The sequence below is a fragment of the Balaenoptera musculus genome, chromosome 6 (genome assembly GCF_009873245.2).
Source record: "Balaenoptera musculus isolate JJ_BM4_2016_0621 chromosome 6, mBalMus1.pri.v3, whole genome shotgun sequence".
In the NCBI taxonomy this organism is placed as follows: Eukaryota; Metazoa; Chordata; class Mammalia; order Artiodactyla; family Balaenopteridae; genus Balaenoptera; species Balaenoptera musculus.
The window spans coordinates 79,361,932-79,389,602 of NC_045790.1; the positions used below are offsets into that span (position 1 = coordinate 79,361,932).

General features: G+C 48.7%; 2 protein-coding genes across 7 annotated transcripts; one reads left to right on the top strand and one right to left on the bottom strand.

Moving 5' to 3' along the window:
* Positions 1 to 305: 305 nt before the first annotated feature.
* On the top strand, positions 306 to 21,860 carry RUSC2 (RUN and SH3 domain containing 2). Its single transcript, XM_036855101.1, is given in 13 exon segments — positions 306 to 754; positions 9,203 to 11,299; positions 15,921 to 16,102; positions 16,104 to 16,551; positions 16,766 to 16,951; positions 17,120 to 17,260; positions 18,413 to 18,489; positions 18,701 to 18,875; positions 18,966 to 19,071; positions 19,741 to 19,787; positions 20,241 to 21,051; positions 21,145 to 21,282; positions 21,367 to 21,860. Coding segments are annotated over 12 exon segments (4,542 nt in total). The 5' UTR covers positions 306 to 754; positions 9,203 to 9,270; the 3' UTR covers positions 21,569 to 21,860.
* A 133-nt stretch (positions 21,861 to 21,993) lies between these two features.
* FAM166B (family with sequence similarity 166 member B) lies at positions 21,994 to 24,151 on the bottom strand. 6 transcript variants are annotated; one of them, XM_036855105.1, is made up of 6 exons: positions 23,986 to 24,149; positions 23,398 to 23,621; positions 23,092 to 23,309; positions 22,831 to 22,885; positions 22,556 to 22,608; positions 21,994 to 22,263 (listed from the first exon to the last, which is right to left on the bottom strand). In XM_036855105.1, exons 1-6 carry the CDS (start codon positions 24,111 to 24,113, stop codon positions 22,024 to 22,026), a joined length of 918 nt encoding a protein of 305 aa, XP_036711000.1. In that variant the 5' UTR covers positions 24,114 to 24,149; the 3' UTR covers positions 21,994 to 22,023. The 6 variants fall into 6 exon arrangements, with proteins under 6 accessions (XP_036711000.1, XP_036711002.1, XP_036711001.1 ...); XM_036855107.1 differs by having other exon boundaries at positions 22,003 to 22,263; positions 22,556 to 22,753; positions 22,831 to 22,882; positions 23,986 to 24,145; XM_036855106.1 differs by having other exon boundaries at positions 22,077 to 22,263; positions 22,556 to 22,753; positions 23,986 to 24,145.
* Between the last annotated feature and the right edge of the window lie 3,520 nt (positions 24,152 to 27,671).

Genomic DNA, 27,671 nt, shown 5'->3' on the forward strand with positions numbered 1-27,671 from the left:
GAGGCACGCCCTAGAAAGCCTATTGCCAAGTCTAGGAACTTGGTGTTACTGCTGGCGGAATGATGACTGGTCCCCACAGCCTCCCTGCAGGGCTTCAGGAACCCCCTCCCAGGCTGGCTGCTCCACCCTGAGGCTAGTCTGGAATCCTAGTGAAGGGAAAAAGCTGGAAAACAAGGAGTCATTCAGAGTGGGTGAAAAGAGGAGGGAGAGGTTTCTGGCTGAGATCTAAAAGGAGGGGCCTAAGGAAGGAAGGAAGCTCTAAGCCTCCTCCCAGACCTTTTCCCTGAGACTCCTAGGGATGAGAGAGGAGCGAGGCCCAGCTCTCTCGCTATTTTTCTTTGCCTCTTTAAAGGAGAGTTCTCATCTTCCAGCTGACTGCCCTCAGTGGCTGACTCCTTTCTCTACCTTCCCCCTTCCCCAGGCTAAAGGGCCCATGGGGACTGGCAGGGAGGAAGGCTGAGCGGCTGTACTGTGGGCATGCCTGTCCCTTTCCCTTCCCCCTTCCCTTAGCAGCAACGTCACCGCAGCACCAGAGGCAGCAGCAGCGGCAAGGATACTGGGGCTGGGATTGCGCAGCCTCCCTGCATTAGCAACGATGCCATTGTATTAGCAGAAATCAGCTCTTAGGAAATCAGCCCAGCTCCCCCTGTGTGGTCCTGTGGAACAGTGCCTCAGCTTGAACTGTCAAGATAGAGCTTGGTCGGAGTGCAAAAGGAACAGAAGCCTCCAGACACAGCTAAGGCTCCTTACAGAGGTATGGCTCAGCGGAGCTGGGGGGAGGGGCAGGGCAGAGACGCTAGAATAACTGACCCGCACATTTGGGCCCTGGCTTCGAGGGTTGGCTTTGTCTTCCCGAAAGAGGGAGAGAGAGTGAGAGCGAGCGTGAGCGCAAACATTAGACAAGCTCATCCATGCATACATTTGGGCTGTGGTGCAGAGATGGGGAAGAACAGAGGCTTGGGCTAATGCTATTTTGTCAAGAAGCAGAAAATCCCCTTCTTCCTTTCTGAGCATCTCTAATGAGGCTGTTATAGCGCGGGTCAGCGTAGAGGGGGTCAGATCTAGAAACAAAGGCTTAATAGGGAGGAGATACCCCTACAGCTACTGTAAGTTTACGATGGAGACATGCAGGGACCCACACAGGAGGTACTGGGAAGCATTGAGTCCACCCTTTACCTCCATGCACGTATGTACATGCACATAGACACACATACCATATCTTCTGGAGCTGTGGGAGCCAGGAGGCTACAGATAAGGATGGAATAAGAAAGAATGTTGACCAAGAGGCTCCACATTATTGTTTGGTGGGGAGAAGTAGTGCCTAGGGCACCTGACCTATTATAATTGGTCTTCTTATACAGGCTTAGATTCCTAACAGGAAGAGACCTAAGCATAAGTTTATACTCCCAAATCCACCCTCCTGCTCTCTTCCCTTCAATCCTGTCCAAGACAGAACCCAGACAGGAAAAGGGTTATCAGTCCTACTGAGGCTCCCCATCAGACCTCAGGTCAGGGTCAGATTGCTAGAGAGTAACAGCTGAGTATCACCATCTTCCCCGTCCTCCTTCGGGAGGCTAAAAAAAGAGGGAAGGGATTCTATGACTGGCAGAAAGATGCTGAAGACCAAAGACAAGGGAAACCTTTCTTCTGAAGTTTAGAACATCTTCCTGCCCAGAGTTACCCTATTGCTGAGCAGATAGGAAGAGTTCTTTAAATTCCCATCTCCATTGATCACCTTGGTGGAGGATTCAAAAACATATGCTAATAGGAGTCAGTAGTTCCATGTTGCACAAAATGTGGTTGGATAATACATTGGGAAGTTGTGGGAGGTGTTAGTTCCCAGGAAGCACCTAGGAATGTGAACTACAGAGCAGGGGAAAGGGGCATTGAGGACTGTGAATGAGGCAGGGAGATGTGAGCTGGGAACTGGGGCTGGAGGTGGGATTGAAGAGTGTTTATTAGAGCATGGGGCAGTAATATGAAAGGGACTGTGGGTTCAGAGAATAGTAGAGTGGGTAAGTATAAACTGTGTAAATGGAAACTAGAGTGTGAGCCTATCCAGGAAAGGTAGAAAGCATCTGCCTTGGTAGCAGAGTAAATGTAGGGGCTTTAGGAAGAGGGTGTGGCCCTGATCTTTTCTCTGAGAGGCAGTTGTAGTGGAAGGAATTAAGAATTGGGCAGACCTGGATTTGCGTCCATCTCAGCTGTATAATTATGGACTAACTTCTCACCCTTGCTAAGCTTCAGTTTTCTCATGTGTAAAATGGGGATGATTATGTCTACTTTAAATGATTATAGTGAAATTAGAGATGATATATGTAAAACACCTTACATGTAAGTTCTCAGTAAATGATCACTAATAAATAGTATTATTATAATAGGCCAGGAGACACCCATTTGTGATGAGGGCCAGGAAGAGGGCTCTCATGGAGAGCTTTCCCTGATTCTAGAGATCTAGACCTCGTAACTTTATGCTGACTAAGCCCACCACTTCTTTATCCACCTGGCAGGCAGAGCTGAGCACTTTCTTCCACTTTCTTCCTATTCTGGGTTCTCTGTTCCTTCCCCATCTTCATCTCCCATGTCTCTCCATTTAATCAGGGTACAAAAAGCATCTGGAATGAGCTCTTCCATCTCACTGTTTTCTCTTCACCTTTATTAGCGCTCATGGGCCACAATATTAAACTTGTCTTGTTATAGAACATGTCTCTCCTGGGAGAGAAGTCTAATAGATATGCTCTCAGTAAATGTGTTCTGTGGTGTTTGAAATCAAGTCACGTGTACAGTATACTCTCATTACATTCCTAACTGATCAAGAAAAAAGGTCAAACATTAGGATTCCTGACTCTTGACTTAATTCTGTCATTTATCCATTGAGAGATCTTGGGCAAGTCATTTGTTTTTTCTAGGTGCTGATTTCCTTATTTTTTTAAGTAAAGAAATGGCTCTGCCTATTCTGGTGCATTGTTGTGAGGATCAATGAGATGACATACATAAAGAAGTGCTTTGTAAAAAATGTGAAAGTGTTGGGGCAAAAGGCATGAGTACAAAGTCTAATGAGGTGTCTGTAGAACTTTACCTTAGTTGGCTGAACTGGAGTTGTCTGTGGAGAAACTGTTGGCAGATGAGGAAGGAATAAGACTTTCTCCGAGATACAAAAATATAAAATAAAATGAAATCAACCAGTGAAAGAGCTTTACGCTTAAAATAGGATTCAACACAACCTAAATATAAAAGCTAAAACTATACAGCATTTAGGAAAAAAAACAGGAAAATTTCTTTATGATCTTGGGACAGGCAAAGCTTTCTTAGACAGCACACAGAAAGATTTAACCATAAAGAAAAAAACAGATAAATGGGACTTCATAAAATTAAAAACGTCTATTAATTAAAAAACACCATTAAGAAAACAAATGGGCAAGCCACATTTGAGAAAAGGCCACTTGAGAAAATATTCTCAAGACATACATCTGACAAAGGACTTGTATCCAGAATAAATTTTAAAACTCCTACAACTCAACAATAAAAAGACAAGTCAGTTTTTAAAATGGGTAGAACAGGAGTCGATAACTAACCTACTGTGCCTACCATGTTCCAAGCACTATGCGTGGGTTCTAGGGACACAGGGTTGACTGTATCCCTAGATACAGCCCCTACCCTGTTCCTCAAGGAACTGCACTCTAGTCTGGGGACAGATACGTAAACATAACATAATAAACCTTCAGCGCCCTCCAGCCAAAGGTTCTCCATCACCCTCCACATTCATTTGTGCTTTATCCCTGATTCAGAGAGTCAGCTTTCCAGACTCTGTGTGTTGCTCTGTTTCTCCATTTGAATGCGTATATGACCCAGTCAGTGGTTTTGTGGGTCAGAATCAGAAACTCTTATGTGCGTATTACTTGTGAATGCCTTTTGAAAATGGTGCTATAAAAGGGGGTGGAGGGGTATTCATTGAAGATCAAGTGATGGCTGTAGCCCATAGGTACTCCTAAAATTACTTCCATGTGTACAAGAAAGTTCTTTATGCTCCATTTAGTCCAGGCCTCAGATTGTGGCCTGGACCCTGGGGAAGCCTAGTACTGTACGTAAGGGGTCGCCCCCTTCCCAAGCCCCAAACCCACAGTATCTGTAGCACTTAAAGAAAAAAAAAAACTGTTTAAATTATGTATGTAGGGGATTCCCTGGTGGCGCAGGGGTTAAGAATCCGCCTGCCAATGCAGGGGACACGGGTTTGAGCCCTGGTCCAGGAAGATCCCACATGCCACGGAGCACCTAAGCCCGTGCGCCACAACTACTGAGCCTGCGCTCTAGAGCCCATGAGCCACAGCTACTGGAGCCCATGTGCCTAGAGCCCGTGCTCTGCAACAAGAGAAGCCACCGCAATGAGAAGCCACGCACCGCAACGAAGAGTAGCCCCCGCTCACCGCAACTAGAGAAAGCCCGCGCGCAGCAACAGAGACCCAACGCAGCCAAAAATAAATAAATAAATAAATAAATAATAAAAAAATATATATGTACATTACAGATATTTATTAGAAAGTTAGATGAAACAAAAAGAATAAAATTAAAAAATAATCGAAAATCACTCAACAGCAATCATCACTGTTAACATTATGTTGTAAAGTCAGGCCTCCATATCTGCGGGTTGTGCATGCATAGATTCAATCAACCGAGGATTAAAACTATTCAGGAAAAAAAGTTCCAGAAAGTTCCAAAAAGCTAAACTTGAATTTGCCATGCTCTGACAACTATTTACATAGCATTTACATTGTATCAGGTATTACAAGTAATCTGAAGATGATTTAAAGTACGGGAGGATGTGTGTAGGTTATATGCAAATACTACGCCATTTTATATAAGGGACCTGAGCACCCTTGGATTTTGGTACTGTTTATGCTTTCAAGTTTTCTTCCATGTATATTGCTATGGTTTGAATATCTGTGTGTCCCCTCCCCCCCATTCATGTGTTGAATTCTAAGTCCCAAAGGTAATGGTAGTAAGAGGTGGGACCTTTGGGAGGTGATTAGGTCATCGCAGCAGAGCCCTCCTGAATGAGATTAGCGCTTTTATAAAACAGAAAGATCCCTTGTCCCTTACACTATGTGAAGACACAGGTAGAAGGTGCCAGCTATGAACCAGGAAGTGGGCTTTCACCAGAACTCAGCCATGCTGGAACCTTCATCCTAATCTTGGACTTCCCAGCCTCCAGAACTGTGAGAAATACATTTCTGCTGTTTATAAAGCCACCCAGTCTGAGATATTTTGTTATAGCAGCCTGAATGGACTAAGACAGATAGATATATTTATTTACAACAATGGTGTCATACTGTAAATTCTGTTTGTAATCTGCTATTTTCACTTAATAGTTTGTGAATATTTTCTCAAGTCAATAATAATCAAATTAACACAACGTTGTTTTAATGATACTCTGTTCTGTACGTTTTTGGTTTTTTTTTTTGGCTGCGTTGGGTCTTCATTGCTGCTCGTGGGCTTTCTCTAGTTGTGGTGAGCAGGGGCTACTCTTCGTTGCGGTGCGCGGGCTTCTCAGGGCTTCTCATTGCAGTGGCTTCTCTTGTTGCAGAGCACGGGCTCTAGGCGCACAGGCTTCAGTAGTTGTGGCACCCGGGCCCAGCAGTTGTGGCTCGTGGGCTTTAGAGCACAAGCTCAGTAGTTGTGGCACATGGGCTTAGTTGCTCCGCGGCATGTGGGATCTTCCCGGACCAGGGCTCAAACCCGTGTCCCCTGCATTGGCAGGCGGATTCTTAACCACTGCGCCACCAGGGAAGTCCCTGTTCTGTACTTTTAAAACTGATTATTGTTGGAATTTTAGTGTGTTCCCAACTTTCTGTTATCCTTGTGGCATATATATTTGAGTTCAAAGTTTTCTTGGCAAAGGAAGAGAAGAGATGGGAAGGAGTGAAGGGGGAATTATCTCACGTACCTCATAGCAAAACTTCCTAAAAACTATCTTTATCCCTCTCTACAAAATCCCATACTTTAAGGCAGCTGTTCCTCTCTTTTCTTTTTCTCATCTTGTCTCTGCAAATACCCATTCCTCTCCACTGCTAAACATTGGTTCCCTTCCCTCTTCCCATAAACCTTAATCTTTTTTCCTACTTAAAAATTATATCTTAACAGCTTTGTTAAGGTATGATTCACATACCATAAAATCCACTCTTTTATAAAACTGAGACATAATTCACATTCCATAAAACTCTGGAGTTTTTATTTTATTCACAGACTTGTGTAACCATCACTGCTGTCTGATTTCAGAACATTTTCATCAGCCCCGAAAAGAACCTCCATCCCCATTAGCAGCCCCTCCCCATCTTCCAGTCCCTCAGTCCCTGGCAACCACTATTCTACTTTTTGTTTCTGTGTATCTGCCTATTCTGGACATTTCATGTAAATGGAATCATATAACATCATACAAAGAAGCCTTTTATGACTGGCTTCTTTCACTTACCTTTTCGAGATTCCATCATGCTGTATGTAGCATGTGTCAGAACTTCATTCCTTTTATTGCTAAATAATATTCCATTATGTATACCATATTATGTTTATCTGTTCATCAGTTGATGAACATGTGGATTGTTCCCACTTTTCTGGCTACTGTGAATAATGCTGCTGTGAATATTTGTATACAAGCTTTTGTGTGAACATATGTCTTCATTTCTCTTGGGTATATACCTAGGAGTAGAATTTCTAAGTCATATGGGAACTCTATGTTTAACATTTTGAGGAACTGCCAGACTGTTTTTCCAAAGTGACTGCACCGTTTTACAATGGCTCCAGCACTGTTTGAGGGTTGCAGTTTCTCCACATCCTCACCAGCATTTGTTATTGCCTTTTTATCTTAGTGGGAATGAAGTGGTATCTCATTGTGGTTTTTATTTCTCTAATGACTAATGATGTTGAACATCTTTTCATGTGCTTATTAATCATTTGTATGTCTTCTTTGGAGAAATGTCTATTCAAGTTCTTTGCCCAGTTTTTAATTGGGTTATGTACTTTTTATTGTTGAGTTGTAAGAGTTCCTTATATATTCTAATCAGAAGTCTCTTATCAGATACACAATTTGCAAATATTTTCTCTCATTCTGTGAGCTGTCTTTTCACTTTCTTGATGGTCTCCCTTGAGGCACAAAGGTTTTTGATTTTTATGAAATCTACCTTATCTATTTTCTCTATTATCACTTGTGTTTTTGGTATCTTATCTAAGAAAGCATCCAATCTTAATCTTAATCTAAGATAATTCATTTACTCCCATGTTTTCTTCTGTAACTCTTAGCCTTGTGGCTCAGTTTAGCCTCTCTGATTTCTGCCTTTCTGCATATCTACTCCTTACCTCAATCAACACACAAAGGCTTGGGAAGTCCAACAGAGGAGCCTTCCTCTCAGAAAGGAAAGGAGGAAGAAAGAAGGTAAATACTTGCTTTGTAATTTTAATGTAATTTAACTTAACACAAAAAAATATATTTAATAGTGTCCCTCGCACATGTATTTATTAGCCATTTGAATTTTTTCTTTTGTGTGTTGCCTGTTCATGTCCTTGAGCATGTGTGACTTGCCTGGCTCTTTACTGTACTCTGCATGAAGAGCTCTGATCCTGTGATCTAAGTGAGTTACACTTTTAAAAATTGGTGGTGTACGGGTTCAACTAAATGATGGAGAACTTATAGGCAGTGAGGGGTTTAGACTCATGGTAGGTAAGGAAAATGACAGGAGTGATAAGGAAAAGAAGAGAAATGAATGAATTAGGAGAAATTAGGTAGGAGAAGTCTGAGCAAGTGAAGTCTTTTGGGACCTGAACTTGGTAGCACAGGAGACTAGAACTTGAGGAGGCCATTCTGCCATGGTCCAGCCAAGAGACCAGAGAAGCTTAGCATGGGCTCTGTGTAGAGAACTTGACCTTAACCTATCAGAGGTAAAACTGGGAAGAGAAGACTTTTTAGGGGACCCTCATAGTTAAAGTTTTGGGTAAAACTGGGCAGAATCTGGGCACTTCAGATCTGTACCCTGAGCTAGATAAATATTAAGAATATTTTTTGCCTGGGGACTTCCTTCGTGGTGCAGTGGTTAAGAATCCGCCTGCCAATGCAGGGGACGTGGGTTCAAGCCCTGGTCCGGGAAGAGCCCACATGCTGTGGAGCAACTAAGCCCATGCGCCACAACTACTGACCCTGAGCTCTAGAACCCGCGAGCCACAACTACTGAGCCCACGCGCCACAACTACTGAAGCCCGTGTGCCTAGAGCCCGTGCTCTGCAACAAGAAAAGCCACCATAATGAGAAGCCCGCGCACTGCAACAAAGAGTAGCCCCCGCTCGCCACAACTAGAGAAAGCTCGTGCGCAGCAGCGAAGACCCAATGCAGCCGATAATTAATTAATTAATTAATTATTTTTTAAAAAAGGATATATTATGCCTCATGTTTGCCAAGCCTTATCTGATGTTGTGCTGGAATGACACAAAAAAGATAAAAACAGACCCCTACCCACCTTGAGAAGGAAGAGGCTGGCATCAGCCATACTAGTAGTCTGATGCCTAACTCGGTCTCTATTCAAGAAGCTCCAGTACAGTAGTGGGGAGAGTGAGGATCCTTAGCCCACAGCCATCAGAGAGGGACAGGTATTCTGGGGCTCAGAGGAGGAGAAAAGGTGTCCAAGATGACATAGGCGTCAAATGATATAATGCATCAAAATTTATTTTTCTTGCAAAATTATAGCTTATTGCTATGCATACATGACACATTATTTGTGATTTTCCCCCTCATCTGTAAACGTGCTGTAGCTGTGTCTAAGACATCTCTGTATCTCCTCAGTGCCTAGTACCCTTTCAGGCATCTTAGACGGTTTTTTCTTAGTTATGTCATTATTCATACATTTTTTGTACTCAGGACTAGTCGTTATTTACTGCTAAGAAAGAGAAGGAGAAAATGCTGTCCCTGAGATTCCCCAGACCTTCAGATGTGGCATTTTGTTGCAAGTGGATGCATGACGAACTTAAAATGAAGGGGAACTCAAGAGCTGGACCTGTGCAATGCAGAAAGTGTGCCCTGACGGGCTGTATTATCCGGCTCCATCTTGACTCTGAATCTTTTTTCCTCTTGGGCTCTTCTCCATCTGAAAATTATATGGGTAAGGGCATGTCCCTGACTTCGGGAAGGTGACATTAGGTTCCCTTTCTTTCCCTCTCTCTCCAGGTACCAAGCTCTCCTGATGAAATGTGTTCTGCCCCACTGGGCTCCGGGGGCAGTGTCTGGTGCTGTTGATGCCCTTGTTCGAACTTTCCAGAATGGATAGTCCCCCAAAGCTGACTGGAGAGACCCTCATCGTCCACCACATCCCCCTGGTACACTGTCAAGTCCCAGACAGGCAATGCTGTGGAGGGGCAAGTGCAGGTGGCGGGAGCACAAGACCCAATCCCTTCTGCCCACCTGAGCTGGGCATCACCCAGCCTGATCAAGACCTGGGACAAGCCGACTCCCTGCTATACAACAGTCTGCATTCTGCTCCCGGGGGATCTGCGCGATCTGCAGACAGCACCAAGAACAGGGGTCGGGATGGAAGAGGCCCCGGGGCCCCTAAACGACACAATCCCTTTTTGCTGCAAGAGGGTGTGGCTGAGCCGAGACTTGGTGACCTGTATGATGACAGCGTTGGTGATGGTGCCACCCAGCAGTCCTTCCACCTGCACAGGGCCGGCCAGCCCACCTTCCATCTCTCCTCTTTCCAGCTGCCACCACCTGGCCCCAGAGTGGGCAGGCCATGGGGGGCAACACGTAGTCGGGCTGGAGTGGTGGAGGGGCAGGAACAGGAGCCAGTGACCACCTTGGATGCCCAGCAGGGCAGCACTAGCCACAGCTGCCGGCCAGAGCCGGAAGCAGAGACCATGGAGCTGGATGAGTATGGGGGCCCTGGTGGGAGTGGCAGTGGGGGTGGAGCCAGTGATACCTCTGGCTTTTCCTTTGACCAGGAGTGGAAGCTCAGTTCAGATGAATCCCCAAGGAACCCCAGATGCTCAGGCTCAGGACCCCAGCGCTGCCGCTGCAGTAGCACATCCAGTCCGTCCGAGGCGGCTGACCAGTCCATGGGCTATGTGAGCGACTCCTCCTGCAACAGCTCAGACGGTGTGCTGGTCACCTTCAGCACCCTCTACAACAAGATGCACGGCAACTCCCACGCCAATCTCAACTCTGCCCCGCAGTCTTGCAGCGACTCTTCCTTCTGCAGCCACTCAGACCCCAGCGCCTTCTACCTGGACCTGCAGCCCTCCCCAGCTGAGTCTAAGATGTCCTGTGAGTCCCACCACCCTGACAGTGGAGGGAGGGAAGGTGGCTATGGCTGTCCTCATGCCTCGTCTCCTGAGCTTGACGCCAACTGCAACTCCTACCGCTCGCACTGTGAGCCCTGCCCAGCTGTGGCTGACCTCACAGCCTGCTTCCAGAGCCAGGCCCGTCTTGTTGTGGCCACACAGAATTACTATAAACTTGTCACCTGTGACCTGTCCTCCCAATCATCCCCAAGCCCAGCTGGCTCTTCCATCACCAGCTGCTCAGAGGAACACACCAAAATAAGTCCTGCACCAGGCCCTGGCCCAGACCCTGGCCCTAGCCAGCCTTCCGAGTATTACCTGTTCCAGAAGCCAGAAGTCCAGCCAGAGGAACAAGAAGCAGTGGGCTCCGAAGTGGAAGCACCAGCTCCCGTGGGCCCCAGTGTGATCGAGGGGCAGGTGTACACTAATACTTCACCCCCCAACCTCGGCGCTGGACGTCAGCGCTCTCGAAGCTACGACCGCGGCCTAGAGCGCAGCCCTCCTATCCGCCTGGGCTCACTGGAACGCATGTTGAGTTGCCCAGTACGCCTGAGTGAGGGCCCTGCAGCCCTGACTGGGCCTAGTTCCCCACCTCGGCGGGTCACCTCCTTTGCTGAACTCGCCAAGGGCCGGAAGAAAGCTGCAGGCTCTGGCTCTCCCCCACTGCGAGTGAGCGCTGGGGACTCCTCCCAGGAGTTCTCACCCATCCAGGAGGCCCAGCAAGATAGGGTGGGCCCACTAGATGAGGGCACTCACTGTAGCCATAGCCTACCACCCATGCCCTTGGGGCCAGGCATTGACCTAGTTGGCCCAGAGCCCTGGTCCACCCAGGTCTGTCAGGGCCCCCAGTCCAGTGAGATGCCACCTGCTGGCCTCAGAGCTGCTGGGCAAGGCCCCCTGGCCCAGCTGATGGATCCAGGGCCTGCTCTCCCAGGGAGCCCAGCCAGCAGCCACACCCAGAGGGATGCAAGAGCTAGAGCTGACGGTAAGGAACTTAAAGGCTGGAGAATACTAGGGTGTGTGCATGGCCTCCTCAGTGGTAGGGCCCTGCCCACCACCCCACGCATACCACTAGAGGTTCCTCAGCCTAGATCGATCATCTTTCCAGTCCAGAGCATGTCCTACGGTTGTAATAGGGGGAAGGAGGATGGAGAATAAAAAATACACCAAGGAGATAAAATCAGCACAACTTAGAGACTGATGTATCGGGAAAGGAAGTACTCAAAAGATTGTGATTCTAAGCCCGGATGACTGGAAAGATGTTGATACATGGTTAGGGACTGCAAACACAGAAGTAGATTTACTGGAAAAGGAATAAGGCATGAGTTCCATTTTGGACATTAAGAAATTTGCAGTGTTTAAGGGAAATGTCCAACAGGCAAACCACCCTGGGTATCAGTAAGTTCATTCTTTGATCAGGGATTGTAGCCACTCTTCAAAGAACCTGAGACCTGACACTTAACCTTTAAGCCTCCCAGGCCAGCTCTTTCCCTATTTACTTCATTACACTTAAGTAATTATTTTTTAAAAGCTCTGTGTTAAGTGGGTGCTGGTGATAGATGAGAGGAACAATCTCTGTCCTCAAGGAATTCCGATGAAGGGTGGAAACAAAAAAGGAAACAAAATTAAAATGTGAGATGGCAGTGTGTGGTACTAGTCTATGAGAGGGATAGCTAAACGGACCAGAATGTCAGAGGAGTGCTAATACAGTTTACATTTAAGCAGTCTACAAAAATGATTAGGAATAGGCTTTGTGGAGACTCGTAAAAAGAACATTCTAGGCTCATACAGTAGTCTGTACAAAATCACAAAGGCACAGAATATCTTTATGCTTTCCAGAAACTACAAATAATTTAGTATAGCCATAGTGGAATGTGGATGGAACCATTAAAGGATTTTAATCAGGGAAGTGGCATTTTTTGGTTTGTAACAGCATAGTGGCATGTTTTGATTTGCATTTTAGAAAGATCACTGATTGTTTGGGTGGAAGGTAGATTAGAAAGGATGTCTCCCTGGAGGTCAGGAGACCACTGTGATCAGAGAGTCATTGGAATAAAAATAGTAGTTGAAGCTATGAGTGGATGAGAACATCCAGGGAGAATGTGTAGAGTTATAAAGGGAATGATGGACAGAGCCCTGGGGATACAGTGATTTAAGGTTGAGCAGAGCAACCCTCAAAAGAGACTGAGAAAAATTAGCCAAAATAGAGGGAAAACCAGGAGAGAGTGAAGTCACAGGAGCCAAAGGAGGGGAACATTTCAAAAAGAGTTAGGTTCAACAAATGAGTTCTGAAAAGAAGTCACTAGGATTAAGGCTGAAGAATCCCGAAAGCAGCATTTGGGAGTGGCCAGGGTAGAAGCCAGATCTCAGAGGGTTTGGAAGGAAAGGGGAGATAAAGCAGGGGAAAGGTCGATAAAGGGGAATTTGCTATCTGTAGCCTTAGGTTGGTCTGTTGGCTTCTCAAAGGAAAGGGGTTAAAAAATCATAAATGGTGTTATCTCTGCTGTTAGGGACATCACAGTCTATCAGAAGACTTCACACTCCTAAACATACACAGAGGAGCTGCCCTTGGGGAAGGGATGCAGGAGGGTCTCTAGGGAAGAGGGGGGTCGGAAACAGCAGGGATTGGCCAGAGTCCTTTGGAACCCACGCTCTTCTGAGATTGCAGTGTCTGCTGGGTGATATCTAGGCACAGGGGGTGCTGTGGCTTGCACTCTGAAGGCAAGAGCAGTCCTGGTCAGAGATGGGAGGAGAGGCCTTAAAAGTGTTTTTGCTATCAGATAAGAATTTTCATATTGAGATGCTGTTTTGTTCCATAAGTCTCCAGTGACTTACCACAGGGCTTTTTTCTTGATTCTGTACAACTTTTTTTTTATATCAAAAAATGATGACAAAAGAAGTGAGATCTCTTTGAGATTCTGAGCAGCAGAATCAAGACTCGAAAGGATTTTACCAAGTCGGGAAAGAATGTTTTGTTCTTTCAGGGACCAATATGAACTTTGATAATGTAAGCTGTACTTGAGTTGATTTGGGATATTTAATTGATTGCAAACTCAGAATGAGTCAGCAGTTTGGAAGGGCTTCCAAAAAGTTATAATGGTTGGATTCATTTAGAGACTCGAGAAGGGAGGAGTTGATAGTCCCCCTCACCCTTGTGAACCACTTAGAGCCCACCTGGAAGTTCTGGACACTCCATTTTAAGAGGGAACTGAGGGGCTGGGGCTGTGTCGCCTATAGAAGAACAGACTTGGGTGAATGTGGTCTCTATCTCCAATTTTCTTAAGGGCTGTCACATAGAAAATGAGAAAACTTATTCCCTGTATTCCCTGAGGGTAGAACTGATACCCACTCCCCACAGTAGCCACCCCTCCCCCTTCCCTGATCTTACTCCCTGAGAACTTAGCAGGGAGGATTTTTAAAAGAGTAGGAATAGATAGTCTAATTCAGACATACTCTACATAGCATGTACAGTAAAGCTGGGATTGGGAGGGCCTACTCTGATAGCCAGCGTCAGCTCAGTCTTGAAATTTGGTATTTAAATAAGTGGAGAGGATGAAGACATTCCCAGTAGGAAAAGCAGTGTGCTTAAAGTTGGGAATGGGGCGGGAAGAGTGGGGTCAATGAGCATGGCAGGTGTGGAAGTTTGAGGGGAGAGCAGCTGATTTGTGGCAGGTGTGGACACCTACCTGACTGAGAAGATTAGACTTTGTTCTGTGGGCAGTAGCGCCACAGGAAATAAAATACTTCCTAAAGCTGGTATATGTGAGAAGATTTGGATGCAGTGAGACATTACTGAACCGAGGGTGACAGTGAGGATTCATTCATTTAACAAATCTTTATTCAGTACCTACCATGTCCCAGGGTCTGTTCTAGGCACTGGGGATACAGCAGTAAACAATTTAAAAATCCCTGCTTTTCTGGAGTCCTTGTAAGGAGTAATGGACAATAAACAAATAAGATAATTTCTGATAGTGAAAAATGGCTAAAAAGGAAATACAACAGGGTGATGAGAGCATGACTTGCCAGAGGGACTGGGGTGGTCAGAGAAGGTCTTAATGAAGTGATGCTTGAGGTGATGCCTGAATGATGAGACAATTTCAGCGAGTACAAAAGGCCCCGAGATGTTAATGAACTTGGCATGTTTAAGGACAGAAGAAGGTATCGCTGGAGCATAGTGAGCAAGGGAGAATGACAAGGGTTGTTCTCTGATCACTGACTGGGAAAAGCAGGAGGGTATAGTCTGAAAGTGTCCACTGAGAGTGGTTCTGAAACATCTCCCTTACAGGGTTGTGGTCACCATCCCCTTAAGACTCGCTGAAGTAAATGAATGGGGAAAGACGAGGAATAGGAAAATCCAGCCTGATACCATTTCATGTGTAGTACAACGTGGTAAAGAGAACATTAGCTCCAAAGTCAAACTCTGACTTAGGCAGAATTCTAGCTCTGCTGCTTTCTAGTTGTGTGACCTTGGGCGAATGACTTAATCTCTAAATTTCCAATACCCAGATCTTTCAAGTATGGATACTAATTCCTTCCTCAGAACTGTTGAGCCGGGGGTGCCAATGAGCCACACCCAGGGTTTCAGGTAGTAGGGATGCTTATAGCGCCACCTTGTGTTCATTTACATGTTTACAGTGTGTGCAGTGTTTCATTAGCAGCACAGCCCAGACACAAAGACTTTCCCTCTGTGCAGTGTCCTGTTGTGTGAGTGAGTCCCATGTTTTGGAGTGAGACCCATGTTTTGAGGGACACTGACTAGAAGATTGGCTGAAAGAACAGGAGAGGACCACTCCTGGGGAACACACCTCTATGTAGAGGGAGCGGATGTGGGCTCTGGGGCTCCAATACCAGGATCATGAAAGAGCAGGAGCAGGGTGGATAGGGTGACAGGGGGCTGATTCTAGCTGCAAGTAAAGAAATATTTTGTTGTGGTTAGATTTGCTCAAAAATGAAATGTGTCGGCTCTAGTGGAGGCAGGGGATGATGGGCGAAAGCTTGAAGTAAATTAACATCTTGACCCTGAAAATATATTACTAACTCCAAGTCTTTAGGCCTTAGAAACAGAGAAAATGATGGTTCTGCCATTGGCAGAAATGGAAATCATCAGGAGAATGAATGAGGTGTTTTAAAATGGCAAATTTTAAATGAAAGCAGAACCCTAAAGCAGAATGATCTAGAGATCAAGAAGAAGGTTGGGGTTAAAGCCATGGGTTCAGGAGTCGCCTGTACGACTGTCTGAACGTGAACAAGGCAGGGAAGAAAGTGTAGAGTAAACAAAACAAAAAAAAAAGAAAGTGTAGAGTGAAATATAAGAATTGAGCCTTAAGATACGCCCATCTTTGAAGTCAAGAAAATGAAGAAGGGCTGAACAGTCAAGAGGTACAAGACAGGTCAGTATCATAAAAACACTAGGAAAAGTTTTACAAAAGACGGGAGGAGCACATTCCACAAACTTGAATTCCCCCTACCCCATCAGTTCCTTCAGCCCGGGTCCTGCCCCTCTCATCCCCGTTCCCCAGGGAGCAGCATCTCCTGACTGCTTCTTGGCTTCCTCTCACGTGAGTTTCAGTGTTCGTCTGATTCCTTCTCCATCCCTGTTGCCGCAGGGGGTGGTGCTGAGAGCCGACCCGTCCTTCGCTACAGCAAGGAGCAGAGGCCAACCACGCTGCCCATCCAGCCCTTCGTGTTCCAGCACCACTTCCCCAAGCAGCTGGCCAAGTCCCGGGCCCTCCACAGCCTTTCCCAGCTCTACAGCCTCTCGGGCTGCACCCGTGCACCGCAGCGTGCCCCCCCTGGCTGCCCCCGCTGCTCAGGTCCCAGCCCAAGCTCCCGCAGGGGAGTTTCAGGCATCCACCAACGGAGGTGCCAGGAAAGCTGGGCCTGAGCCACAAACCTCACGGCCGTCACCCCTGGGCAGCTACTCCCCCATCCGGAGTGCCGGCCCCTTTGGGCCCAGCACCGACTCTTCCGCCTCCACTTCGTGCTCCCCTCCCCCAGAGCAGACCACAGCCACAGAAAGCCCACCTCCATGGGGCCGCTCCTGTCCTCCTGCTGTCCGGCCTGCCACCTCCCAGCAGCCACAAAAGGAGCATCAGAAGATACTGACCTTGGCTGAGTACCGACTCCATGGAACAGGAAGCTTGCCTCCTCTGGGCTCCTGGAGATCTAGCCTCAGCCGGGCAGAGAGCCTGGCCCGGGGAGGTGGTGAGGGCAGCATGGCTTCCAGGCCCAATAATGGTATGAGGTTCAGTGCCTGCCCCCCACCCCACCCCAAGCAAGCTACCTCCCCACTGAATGGTTTCTTATACTCCACCTTGGGGTCAGAGGTTACAATGTTTGCATCTGTGGCTGACATCCCAACCCTCATGTTTTATATGGGCCCACTGGGTGGGTATGAAATGCTGTCTTCTAACTATTTCCTGTCTCTTTTGCTAATCTGTTCTGCTTTCAGCCAATCATCTATCCCCTCAAGCACTCAAGTGGAGGGAATACAGGAGGAAGAACCCTCTAGGGCCACCTGGTTTGTCAGGGAGCCTAGACCGAAGGCCACAGGATGGTCGACTGGCCCGAAGGAACCCCATCTTTGAGTTCCCTGGCTCCCTCGGTGCTGCTGGCCATCTGAACTGCCGGCTGAATGGTGTGTGGGCCAGGTCCCCAGTAAACCCAGGGCAGGCTCTGCCATAGCTGGGAGGGGCTAGAGAAGGGGTCAGTCCCCAAATCACACATCTCAGAGGGTATGAGGCACAGAACTGAGCTGCAACTCAGAAAGAGAATTGCTTGGGATTGATTTTTCTCTTCTTTTCAGGTCAAGTAGTGAAGCCGTTACCACTGACCTGCCCTGACTTCCAGGACCCCTTTTCCTTGACTGAGAAGCCTCCAGCTGAGTTCTGTCTGTCCCCAGATGGCAACTCAGAGGCCGTTTCCATTGACCTGCTTCAGAAAAAAGGTGAATATTTCTCCTCGCTCCGGACGGGAAATCTGCTATCACTACCTATTTGTGCCTGTTGCCCTACTATCTAGCCCTTCAGAATATTTCCCTGTTTTAGAACTCCAAGTGTTGGGAGGCAATTAGAGAGCACAGGTACTGGGGCAAGAGGTAGAAGTCTTTGTACTGTGGATCCTGAGTATTTGCAAGTGGGCAAGGATCCTTTATCAGATGCTTAAGAATCAGGTTTTAGTTTCCTCCCTCAGGGAGCTAAGTATAGTGAGGGAGACTCCCATGTGCTATACTGGGGGAGCTCAAGTGCTACAAGCTCTAGCGGTTTGGGTAAACATGATGGTAACATCTAATAAGGTAAGGACTGACAAGGAACCAGTCTATTTAGCAGACCTGTTTAAGTGAGATGATGGGGAGAGGATTGAGCATAACTGTGGGCCTTAGAGAAGCAGCCTGTGAAAGGGAGAAAGATGAAGCTAAAGTCCCTCACAGAGGCAGAGTGGGGGACTCAGAGTTTAGGGAGAGGGAAGAACCTTAGGCAAGAAGGGGAATAGCCACCTTCCTCCAAGTTGGAAAGGGATTACGAGAGGGCAGGTGGGAAGGAAGATAGTTGTAATGTAGTTCTGTCTTTTGGATGGACAGGGAAGTTGAATTCATCACCAGTGGCCTCTGTTCTCTGTGTGAAGTAGAACCAAGGGCTTGAGAGAGGGGTCAAGATTTGGCAAGGCAACTTGAGAGCATAGCAAAGGGTGCTACAAGGCACACATCAAAGAAGTGCCCCTCCCAGGCACTGGTGTGAGTAGCGCTGGACTTTCTCCAACAACAGCCAATAGCCTGGTTTCTCAGAGTGGAGAGGACAGATGGTTAGAGTGATCAAGGTTTGGAGCAAGAGGGCAAGGAAGTGAGGATGTTGAGTGTCTTGACAATGGAATCATTGAGGTGGGTCTGGGCAGGGAGGCGAAAACAGGAGGGGCTTGAGAACTGGGCAAAAACAGGAAGAGGCCACAGCCTTGTGTGTGTGCAGGGACACAGTGAGTGAGTGAGTGAGTGTGTGTGTGTGTGTGTGTGTAAGCCCTTCCCTCTCCCCACTGAGGGCTCAGTCCCAGCTGAGTTGCCCAGGGACTTGCTTAGGGACCTGTCACATCAAATTCTCACTTGCAGGGCTGGTGAAAGCTATTAACACGGCTGTAGACCTCATTGTGGCGCATTTTGGCACAAGCCGGGATCCTGGGGTAAAGGTAGGCAAGAAACTGTGGAGAGCTGAGCTCTACCCTGCTGACCCTCACCTATTCTCTGCTACCACCTGCCCTTGCTCTCTTGCCTCTAGAACTCAGAGTTGGGTACTTAGAGATGGGGATCACAAGAGAAGCACCGTAAGGACTAAGAGAGTCAGAGGGGACCAAGGTCAGGCTCCAGGTGATTCCCTGTACTTCCCTGCTGCATCCACAGGCAAAGCTGGGGAATAGTTCTGTGAGCCCCAATGTAGGCCACCTGGTTCTGAAGTACTTGTGCCCTGCGGTCCGGGCGGTGTTGGAGGACGGGCTCAAGGCCTTTGTGCTAGATGTCATCATCGGGCAACGGAAGAACACTCCGTGGAGTGTGGTTGAGGCTTCCACACAGCTAGGTGAGTGCTGGCTGGCAAGATAGGGACCCCAGGCTGAATTTTAGGGTTCCAGGACTGGGCATGTGACCTCCAACTCTGGCTTCCTCCCAGGCCCATCCACCAAGGTCTTGCACGGCCTGTACAACAAAGTCAGCCAATTCCCAGAGCTCACCAGTCATACCATGCGCTTCAACGCCTTCATCCTCGGCCTGCTCAAGTGAGTGTGTGGAAATCTACAAACCACCGGTCCCCTCCCCTGGGCTCTGGCACCTCTGAAGAACCAGCTCCCTAGACTGGGTCAGAAAGGGTGGATCTGCAGGATCTTTGGCCAGGGCCCAAGCTCACTTTCTCCCCACCTAGCTACAGCTTCTCTCAGTAGGTCACTGGTCTCCCACCAGACCCATCAGTCTCTGGCACTGATCACCAACATGGTCTTCTGCTTTTACAAATCCATAATCTGGCTCATTTGGAAATTAACCTGGTTCTCAGTTTCTTTGGATATTGTAACCCTGATCCTGTCCATTCCAGCACTGCTTCCAAAGCCTGCTTGACCCAGTTCACCTTGGCACCCACATCATAGTATCCTTCTTTTCTCAAGTATGGGCCGAGGTCATCCCCGTAGGTCCTGAGCTATGCTGTACTCTCACTCAGCAGCTGCCCTGACTTCTTGTCATGGGCAAGCCAACTCCATTCTAAGAGGAAGTGATTGGCTTGTGAATCACATGTTCACCCCCTCCCTATTAACCAGGTAGCATCACTGCCATAGCAGGGAGATGTTCACCTATACCTCTGCCCTGTGTGTGACCCCCCATATCCGTCTTCTTTGTATCTTATCATCTGGCTATATCCACACAAGACTCAACTCTCTTCACCTATCTCCCTACAGCATCCGGTCCCTGGAGTTCTGGTTTAATCACCTCTATAACCATGAAGGTAATGCTCAGAACCCTGCTCTGTCTTGCAAACTCAACAGAGGCCAGGCCTCGGAGGATCAAAAGAGGGAGGCACAGCTGTCCTTTCAAATGCTAGAGGTGGGGAGGAGAACCACACAAGCTTTCATCCTCAAGGCTTGGGCTTCTACCCAAGTCCTCTCCCAGCCTCTGCTTGTGTTAGAGCCTTGGAGTCAGCAGGATACTCAGGCAATCTGGGAGTCAGGGTGGCCAGGAACCTCTCCCCTCTGAACTCGAGGCTACCACTTAAGATTGTGGAGCTTCTGCACTGCACAACTTCAGAAGGCATCGTTTACACTGTAGTGCATCTAAGTGGCACGGCACACAGCCTGTGCAGCAGTACGCAGTGGCGCCACCCAGGCTGCCTTTCACAGGCCCACCCCAGGCTGGGCCCTGCTTCTCTGTGTGGCTCAGTCCCTCTCTCTTCCTCCCCTAGATATCATCCAGACCCACTACCAGCCGTGGGGCTTCCTGAGCGCAGCGCATACGGTGTGCCCTGGCCTCTTGGAGGAGCTGCTGCTGCTGCTGCAGCCCCTGGCCCTCCTGCCCTTCAGCCTCGACCTGCTGTTCCAGCACCGGCTGCTGCAGAGTGGGCAGCGGCAGCGGCAGCACAAGGAGCTGCTGCGGGTGTCCCAGGACTTGCTGCTGTCCGCCCACTCGACACTGCAGCTGGCCCGCTCCCGGGGCCAGGAGGGCCCTGGAGACATGGACGGGGCGGCCCGTGGGGAGCGAGTGAAGGGTGTGGGTGCCCCAGAAGGTGGAGAAGATGAGGAAGAAGAGAAGGAGACAGAGGCAGCTGGGAGCTCAGGGCGTGGCAGGTGGGCCCGAAGTGGGCAGGCTGGCTGGTGGTACCAGCTCATGCAGAGCTCCCAGGTCTACATCGATGGCTCCACCGAGGGTTCTAGGTTCCCCCGGGGTGGCAGCAATAGCAGCAGCGGCAGCAGCAGTGAGAAAAAGAAAGGGACAGGAGGTGGGGGGCCACCCCCCCGAGAGGGAGTCGTGGAGGGAGCTGAGGCCTGCCCTGCCCCTGAGGAGACCCTTGGCCGGGAGAGGGGCTGGCCCTTCTGGATGGGGAGCCCCCCTGATTCTGTACTGGCTGAGCTGAGGCGCAGCCGGGAGAGGGAGGGGTCCACTGCCCCCCCAACAGAAAATGAGGAAGGAGCCTTAGAGCCTTCACCTGGGGTCATCAAGTGGGGACACCTCTTCGGGTCCCGAAAGGCTCAGCGGGAGGCCCGGCCCACAAACAGGTAAGAGACAGTCCCTGGTGTAGACAGACGGGCAGGGGGGCCTGCTCTAAGCCAGGGCACAGACAGAGCCAGAGCCCGGCCGCTATCCCCTAGGCTACCCTCGGACTGGCTCAGCCTGGACAAGTCCATGCTCCAGCTAGTGGCGCAAACAGTGGGTGCCCGCCGGGAGCCAGAGCCCAAGGAGAGCCTGCAGGAGCCACACTCTCCAGCCCTGCCTTCCAGCACTCCATGGTGAGCCCTGAGAGACAGAAGGATTTGGGGGCTGGGTTTTCCTCTGGGTGGGGTTTCTCTGACCTCCATTTGTTGTTTCCCCAGCGAGGTGAAGGCACTGTGCCACCATCTGGCCACAGGCCCCGGACAGCTGAGCTTCCACAAGGGAGACGTCCTGCGGGTGCTGGGGCCAGCCGGAGGAGACTGGCTGCGCTGCAGCCGTGGCCCTGACACTGGCCTGGTGCCTCTGGCCTATGTGACTTTAACCCCAACTCCAAGTCCAACCCCTGGAAGCAGCCAAAACTGAGGCCCTGTGCATGCTGGTGGCCTCAGGGACCCTCACAACCCCTAGACTCATAGCCTGAGAGCCCTACCCAAGCCCTCTGGCTTGGTTACAGAGAGTAGACCGAGAGCTGGGGGCCACATATCCCTGTGCTCAGTATCGATTACTCCCCCTTAACTGTCCCAGTGACCTCGTCCAGATCTCCCCCCAGGAAAGGAGGGAAGGGACGCAGCACTGGGCTGCCAGAATTTCCCCAGACCATCTTGGCCAGCCCTCCCATGGGTACAGACAGGCATGTCCCTGTGGAGGGAGGTGACCAGAAGGCCCGTTTGCGGGGTTCCCTAGGCCAGGTGGTGAGAAGGATGGGTGACAGTATTGGGGCCAGTTCCCTAAGCCCCCAGCTGTAAGTAGGCTGTGGCCAGTGCCTGGTGGTCAGAGGAGGGAGGAGGAGCCCAGGCTCTGTTTATGTATTTATTTATTTATTTATTACACCTATTAATAAAAAAGGTGCTCGGCCTCCAAACCATTCTCTCTTTGTGCCTTCTCCCACCCTCCAGACCATCTTTCTTCTTTGCAAAAGGATGGCTGGGATAGGATGAAAAGGAAAGAGAGAACTTGAAGTCTAGGTACCTACGCCAGGAGCTGCTTCTGGATGGTGCTGAGGCCCAGAGCATCATGGGTGAGATGCCCATATGTGCGGCCAAACTGGAACTTATACCCTGTGTGGCCAAAAGATTCTGTCATTTGTAGCCAGAGGCATAGAAAAGTTATTTCTCAGCCAGTTACCTAGAACCTCCAAGTTATCCTTCAAAATCTGGTCCTAACTACTCACTAGGAGCTACATCAGTTTCGTTTTCTGCCCAGTGATAAAGCTGACCCAAGGTCCCCCATATCTACTAGTTCCAAGCCCTAAACCACCTCCACCTATCTCACACACACACACACACACACACAAACACACACACACAAATATTCCAGTCCCCAAAGCCTCCCTCTGGGGGCTGTCCTCACCTGGCACATAGCCCCCATATTTAGGTAAAAGGCCCAGGTTCTGAGGGTAGGTCCTGGAAAGTGAGGGGAGATGTTTAGGATCTTTCTGGGATCTGCCCCCTGACTTCATCTGTCCAAATTCCTGCAGTGCCTGGTTGCTGAGCACAGGAAAGCTGGAACCGAAGAGGAAGCGAGCACGGGGCACATAACCAGTGAAGCCTAGGGGAGGGGGATACTAAGTCAGTACCTCCTGGGCACCTCCCCCAGGCCTTTGGTCATTACCCACTTCCTCTCACCTGACATGAAGAACTTGCGAGGATCTCTGTCATCCATGGAGTAAGGGGAAGCCTTCTGAGGAGAAGTTGATAGAAGAAAAACAGGGCTATCAAGTTCAGCCCCTGGGCTGTAACACAAGCTCCCAGGGAGGTGAGGCTGGCGGTCTAGCCCACATCCCCTGTCCCACAGCCATGCTACACATGACCACCCCAGACCTGGCCACACAGAGGTAAGGCTCCCCACTCCCGCCTCGTACTCCCCATCAGCCTTCTCGGTCTCACTTGTTCCGCCTCCTGCCCCAGCTCTGGCTCCTTTTCCATCTCCAGCTCTGCCTCCAGCTTTGGCTCTTGGTCTTTCTCCACGTCTTTTTCTCCCTCGGCCTCCTTTGACAGCTCCTGACTCCTCTGTCCCCCATACCACTGAGTGAAATCATTCAGAGCCTCCGCCCAGACCTGGCTTCTGTTCTTGGCAAAGATGAACTGTGCCTGGGGTACAAAACCTAGGTAGGCAGGGGGCAAGGACGATTTGTTAGTGTGTGGGACCCACATTCTGGGATGGGGGATACCTCTTCATACCTGTGTACGTACCTGTGTACCCAGGGATCATGCTGGAGCTGAGCCTTTCGTGTCCACGCCTGACAGGCAGGCTTTTCCTGGGAGCCTCGGGAGATCTTGGAGGCCGGATGGGAGGCAGAAGTGTGCGGTGGGCAGGGGGCCAGGCTAGGCCAGGAGAGCTGCGAAGTAGCTGCCCAGTCATCTGCCCATAGGTCTGGCCCATGCTGAACCGAAGTAGCGGGCAGTGTCCAGTGTACCTGTAGCACAAGTCTCACCCACTCACCTCCAGAATCCCCCGGCCTCACCATCCCCAGAGGCAGAAGCAGAGACCTCTGAAGCCCTGATCTCTTCTGGACTCAGCTGTGTATATATTTTGAGCAGGCGTTTCTTAGTTCTCTGTCTGGGTTTTCAACCCTTCCCCTCTGCTGTTACCCTGTTACCATGGAGAGCACAACACAAAGCTTCGTAGCAGGCCCGGCTACTACTATTCCCTTGCTTTTCCTTTTCCATTCAACATCATAGACATCCCAGCTGTAAGCCTCCCATACCAGAATGTCCACTTGGCCCCCAAGGCCGAGGTGGCACAACTCTGCACCCTTTTACTCTGGGTAGAAGTCTTACCCTGGGATATAATGAGGGTTCTGAGGGTTCAGCCCTGGTATGAAGGTGCTAGCCATAGCCATGGGAACCCAGGCAGTTCCCTTCGTTTCTCTTTGAGCCGAGCTCCTGGGCTGTGTGTGCTGACTCATGTCCAGGGCTGGGAGGCAGAGAGGCGGGGCTCGGGGAGGAGAGAGGGGTGGGGGCACTAGTGTGATGGCTGTCAGGGCCCGGGCCGCAGGGGAGTAGAGGCTCACTGGTCCGTCCACTCCGGATCAAGGGCAGCCCTGCCACCTGGGGGCAGAGAGAAGGCCGCGTACAGCCTCGCCACTGCAGAACCAAAGGAAGCCCTGAAGTGGGAGGTGGGGGAGCAAACACTGACAGGCCCATTGAGCTCTGTCTCAAAAGAAGGCCCTTCCTTCTTAAGCCCCTCTCTGAGCACCTGCCTGAGGAGATGTGGATTCTGCTCTCTGTGAGTCTTGGTTGAAGGTGACGGAGTTCCTAGGAAAGCCCAGGGGGGAGGTGATAGGGAGAAAAGGAACCTAAAGACCTCTAGGCAGTGACATTGTTTATTTTCAGTAATGTAAGGACAAGAATTACTACTATAATCCGGATCATCATCCATTCAACAAATATGCCCCGCTCTGCCAGGCACGCTCTACAGTGGCAGAAAGTGCAGAGGAGTAGGAGTCAGCGTGCCTATGCTCCACGTGCCTATGGGCAAGTCATTTAGTATCTCTGAACCCTACTATCCTCATTTATAAAATGCAGGTGCTACTATTCACCCTGCTACTGTTGTGAGGCTCAGATTAATGTATGCAAATGTGCTTTGTAACAAACACCTTGAAGCAAGAATGGTGGGGTAGGGGAAAGGGCACAGACGTGAAGTCAGGCAGCCATGGGCTCCTAATAGCTTGTGACCTTGAGCTGACCTTACCTTCTCTGAGCAGGTGGCTTCTTCTGAACCTGAAATCCCTAAACTCTTAACATGAAGGTTAAAATAGCCTAACCTACCAAGGTGGTGTTAAAAATAAAGTCAGATAGTGTGTGTGAAAGAACTTACCCCAGCACCTGGCACCCAGCTGCTAAAACTTAATTTCCTTTCCTGTTGTTTAGTATTGTCTCTAAGCGTCTAACACAAATGGGAGATCAATGAATGGTTAGTAAATTCAGGGGTTACAGGTTTTCTCACTGTGGGAGTTCAAGGGAAGGAGATATGAAGGTAATGTTGAGGTTTAACGAGGGGGCAAATTAGAATTCGTTAAGAAAACAATTCAGATCCTAAGAGCAGTACAGACCAGGAAAAAGATGGGGGGGAGGGGAGCATGATTAGAACTCTGCGGCTGGTTCAGGGCCAGGCTGGTCCACCTTTCCAGGAGGCAGAGCCTCTGCTCTCCTCCCCACGCCCGACTGTGCCAGTGCCTGGGCTAACCAAGCATGTGTCACTGACTTCTTGGGACTTGCACAAGAGGGCCCCAAAGAATACATTTCATGTTCCTCAGTGTTCTGCCAAGGACAACCTTGGTATGTGTCATTTAGAGCTAGAGTTAGAGAGGACTTGGCTCCCAGGAAATATGCTAGAGTGAGGGTGGGAGCTGAGGGGAGAGCCCAGAATAGCAGGAGTACGTCAAGGCTAACAACCTGGACTTCTGGATTCTGTAACAGACACTGTTGGTTGCACACTTCATACCTATTCCCTACCCCCATCTCCCTTCTTCCTAACAGAACTTTAATTTCATTCTGCCAAGCAGTCAGGAACTTCAGGGAAGCTGAAGCCAGCCATAGGAATGAGTCTTGATTAGTCTAAGCCCATCATAGTAGTCCCATTCTTCTTGCCAGTGACTGGTTAGGCATGGGCTTGTGGCGACCTGGACAATATGAGGGCAAGTCTGCTGGGGTGAAGGAGTGTCCTGGGAAAAGTTTCTTTGCTCTTAAGAAGATGCACAACAAATTAGAGAAAGAGAGATGGACAAGAAGGAATGATGTCTTTTCCTGCCTCTAGAAATTCTGTGGATGTGATGCTGGAACCTTGGCAGGCATCATGAAACCTGTGGAAAGCTAAGCTAACCTGGGGACAAAGCCTGAATCCATCCAGGGTGGATGGCAGAATAGAAAGGCCTGGGTCCTTGATGGTAATGTTGAGCCTCTGACTTAACCAACCCTTTTATGAAATAATTTCATTATTGTTAAGGCCACTTTAAGTTTTCTTTTACTTAGAGCCAAAGACATCATAATATAAAAGTAAAACAAAACAAAACAAAAACACTCGTTCTAATCCTAGTCACTAGAGATACGGACCCTGGCCAAATTCATCTCATCAGCCCTCAGTTTTCTCATCTATAAAATGGGTAAACTAATGTTACTACCTCACTGAGTAGGATACGGTAGATGAGATTATGCAAAAAAGAGCAGCTGGCCCAGTGTCTAACTTACATTAAGTGCTAATAAGTAAATAGCAATTCATTGTGTTTAGTTAGAATTTGGTAGGATGGGAGAAAAGAAAAAGTAGTAAGACTGGGAGTTCAGGGGAAAGAGTCTGTGAAGTTGAGAAATGGAAAGGTTAGAATTTCAAATTGGGATGTAGATCAGAATGCAGGGACTGGAACAAATTCTGCAGAAAAGACCATGGCAGCTAGAATCTGGGTATGAGTTAATATAAGTTAGGAAACAAATTATAATTAGTCTTAGATTCATGGTTTGTGAAGAAACAGCTCACTGTTACTGGTGAAATGGCTTGTTACTATTATTGTTTCCATCTGTGTAAAGAGTATTTCTAAATCCCTGAAGATTGGAAGGACATTCTAACCTGGGAAAGGAGTGGAAGCGCTAGCTGAGGGGCCTGTAGGAATGCTCATTGCCTTGGTGCCTCCTTCCGAGGGATAGTCATCATGGTAACCTACCCACAACTTGTTCCTGACGACAGCTGCCACACCCAGCGGCCAGTGTTGGATGTGGCAGCAGAGAGAAATGTTTCGCTGAGATTACACCCATCTACAAGATGAAGGTCCAGTTAGGAAAGCCACGACAGTGCCCTGCTCACTCCACACAGCCTGCTGGGTCTCCAAAATGGCAGTCTACAACTCTCTTGTGCTCTGCCTTTGATCTGACCAGGAATTGCTGTAAAATTTCGTATAAATAAATACTAATATCGAATCATGTCGTACACCTGAAACTAATATAATGGTATGTATTAACTATATCTCAATTTTTAAAAATCAGAATATTTATCAGCCAAAAAAGTTTCACATAGATCCCAGATCAATCACTTGATTGTAAGTCAATACTGGGCAAGCATAAATCCCCTCTATGAGGCTGAATTAAAAGAAAATCATGAGACCTTTGGAAAAAATTCCTCAGATCAAGAGACAACCAAAATTGAAACAAGAAGTGAAAAGAATGAACTCCAAAAGATTACATACAACAGAACACCCTTTAAAATTAAAATATATAGATGCAATAAAACTACATAAACAGGAAAGCAAGGTAATGATGAACATGAGCTCAGATGCTTACCTCGCATGGAAGTGAGACAGTGGAGGGGGAGGAGGCCATACGTTTAGATGTACGCTATTGTCAAGGTCCCAGTTTTCGTTTGGGATGATGATTTCATAAATGCTTATTATTACACATTAGAATGAATGAATGAATTAAACCATGGGCCAATGATGAAAGTGTATCATAAACCAAGGATTATGATAACCCAAATCTGT

Coding starts and splice junctions, on each gene's coding strand:
- FAM166B (XM_036855102.1), bottom strand. CDS start 24,113: ATGAGTCAGCACACACAGCCCAGGAGCTCGGCTCAAAGAGAAACGAAG. Junction 23,622..23,985: donor AACCCTCATTATATCCCAGG/GTAAGACTTCTA, acceptor CTTGTGCTACAG/GTACACTGGACACTGCCCGC. Junction 22,754..22,830: donor TCGCAAGTTCTTCATGTCAG/GTGAGAGGAAGT, acceptor CCCCTCCCCTAG/GCTTCACTGGTTATGTGCCC.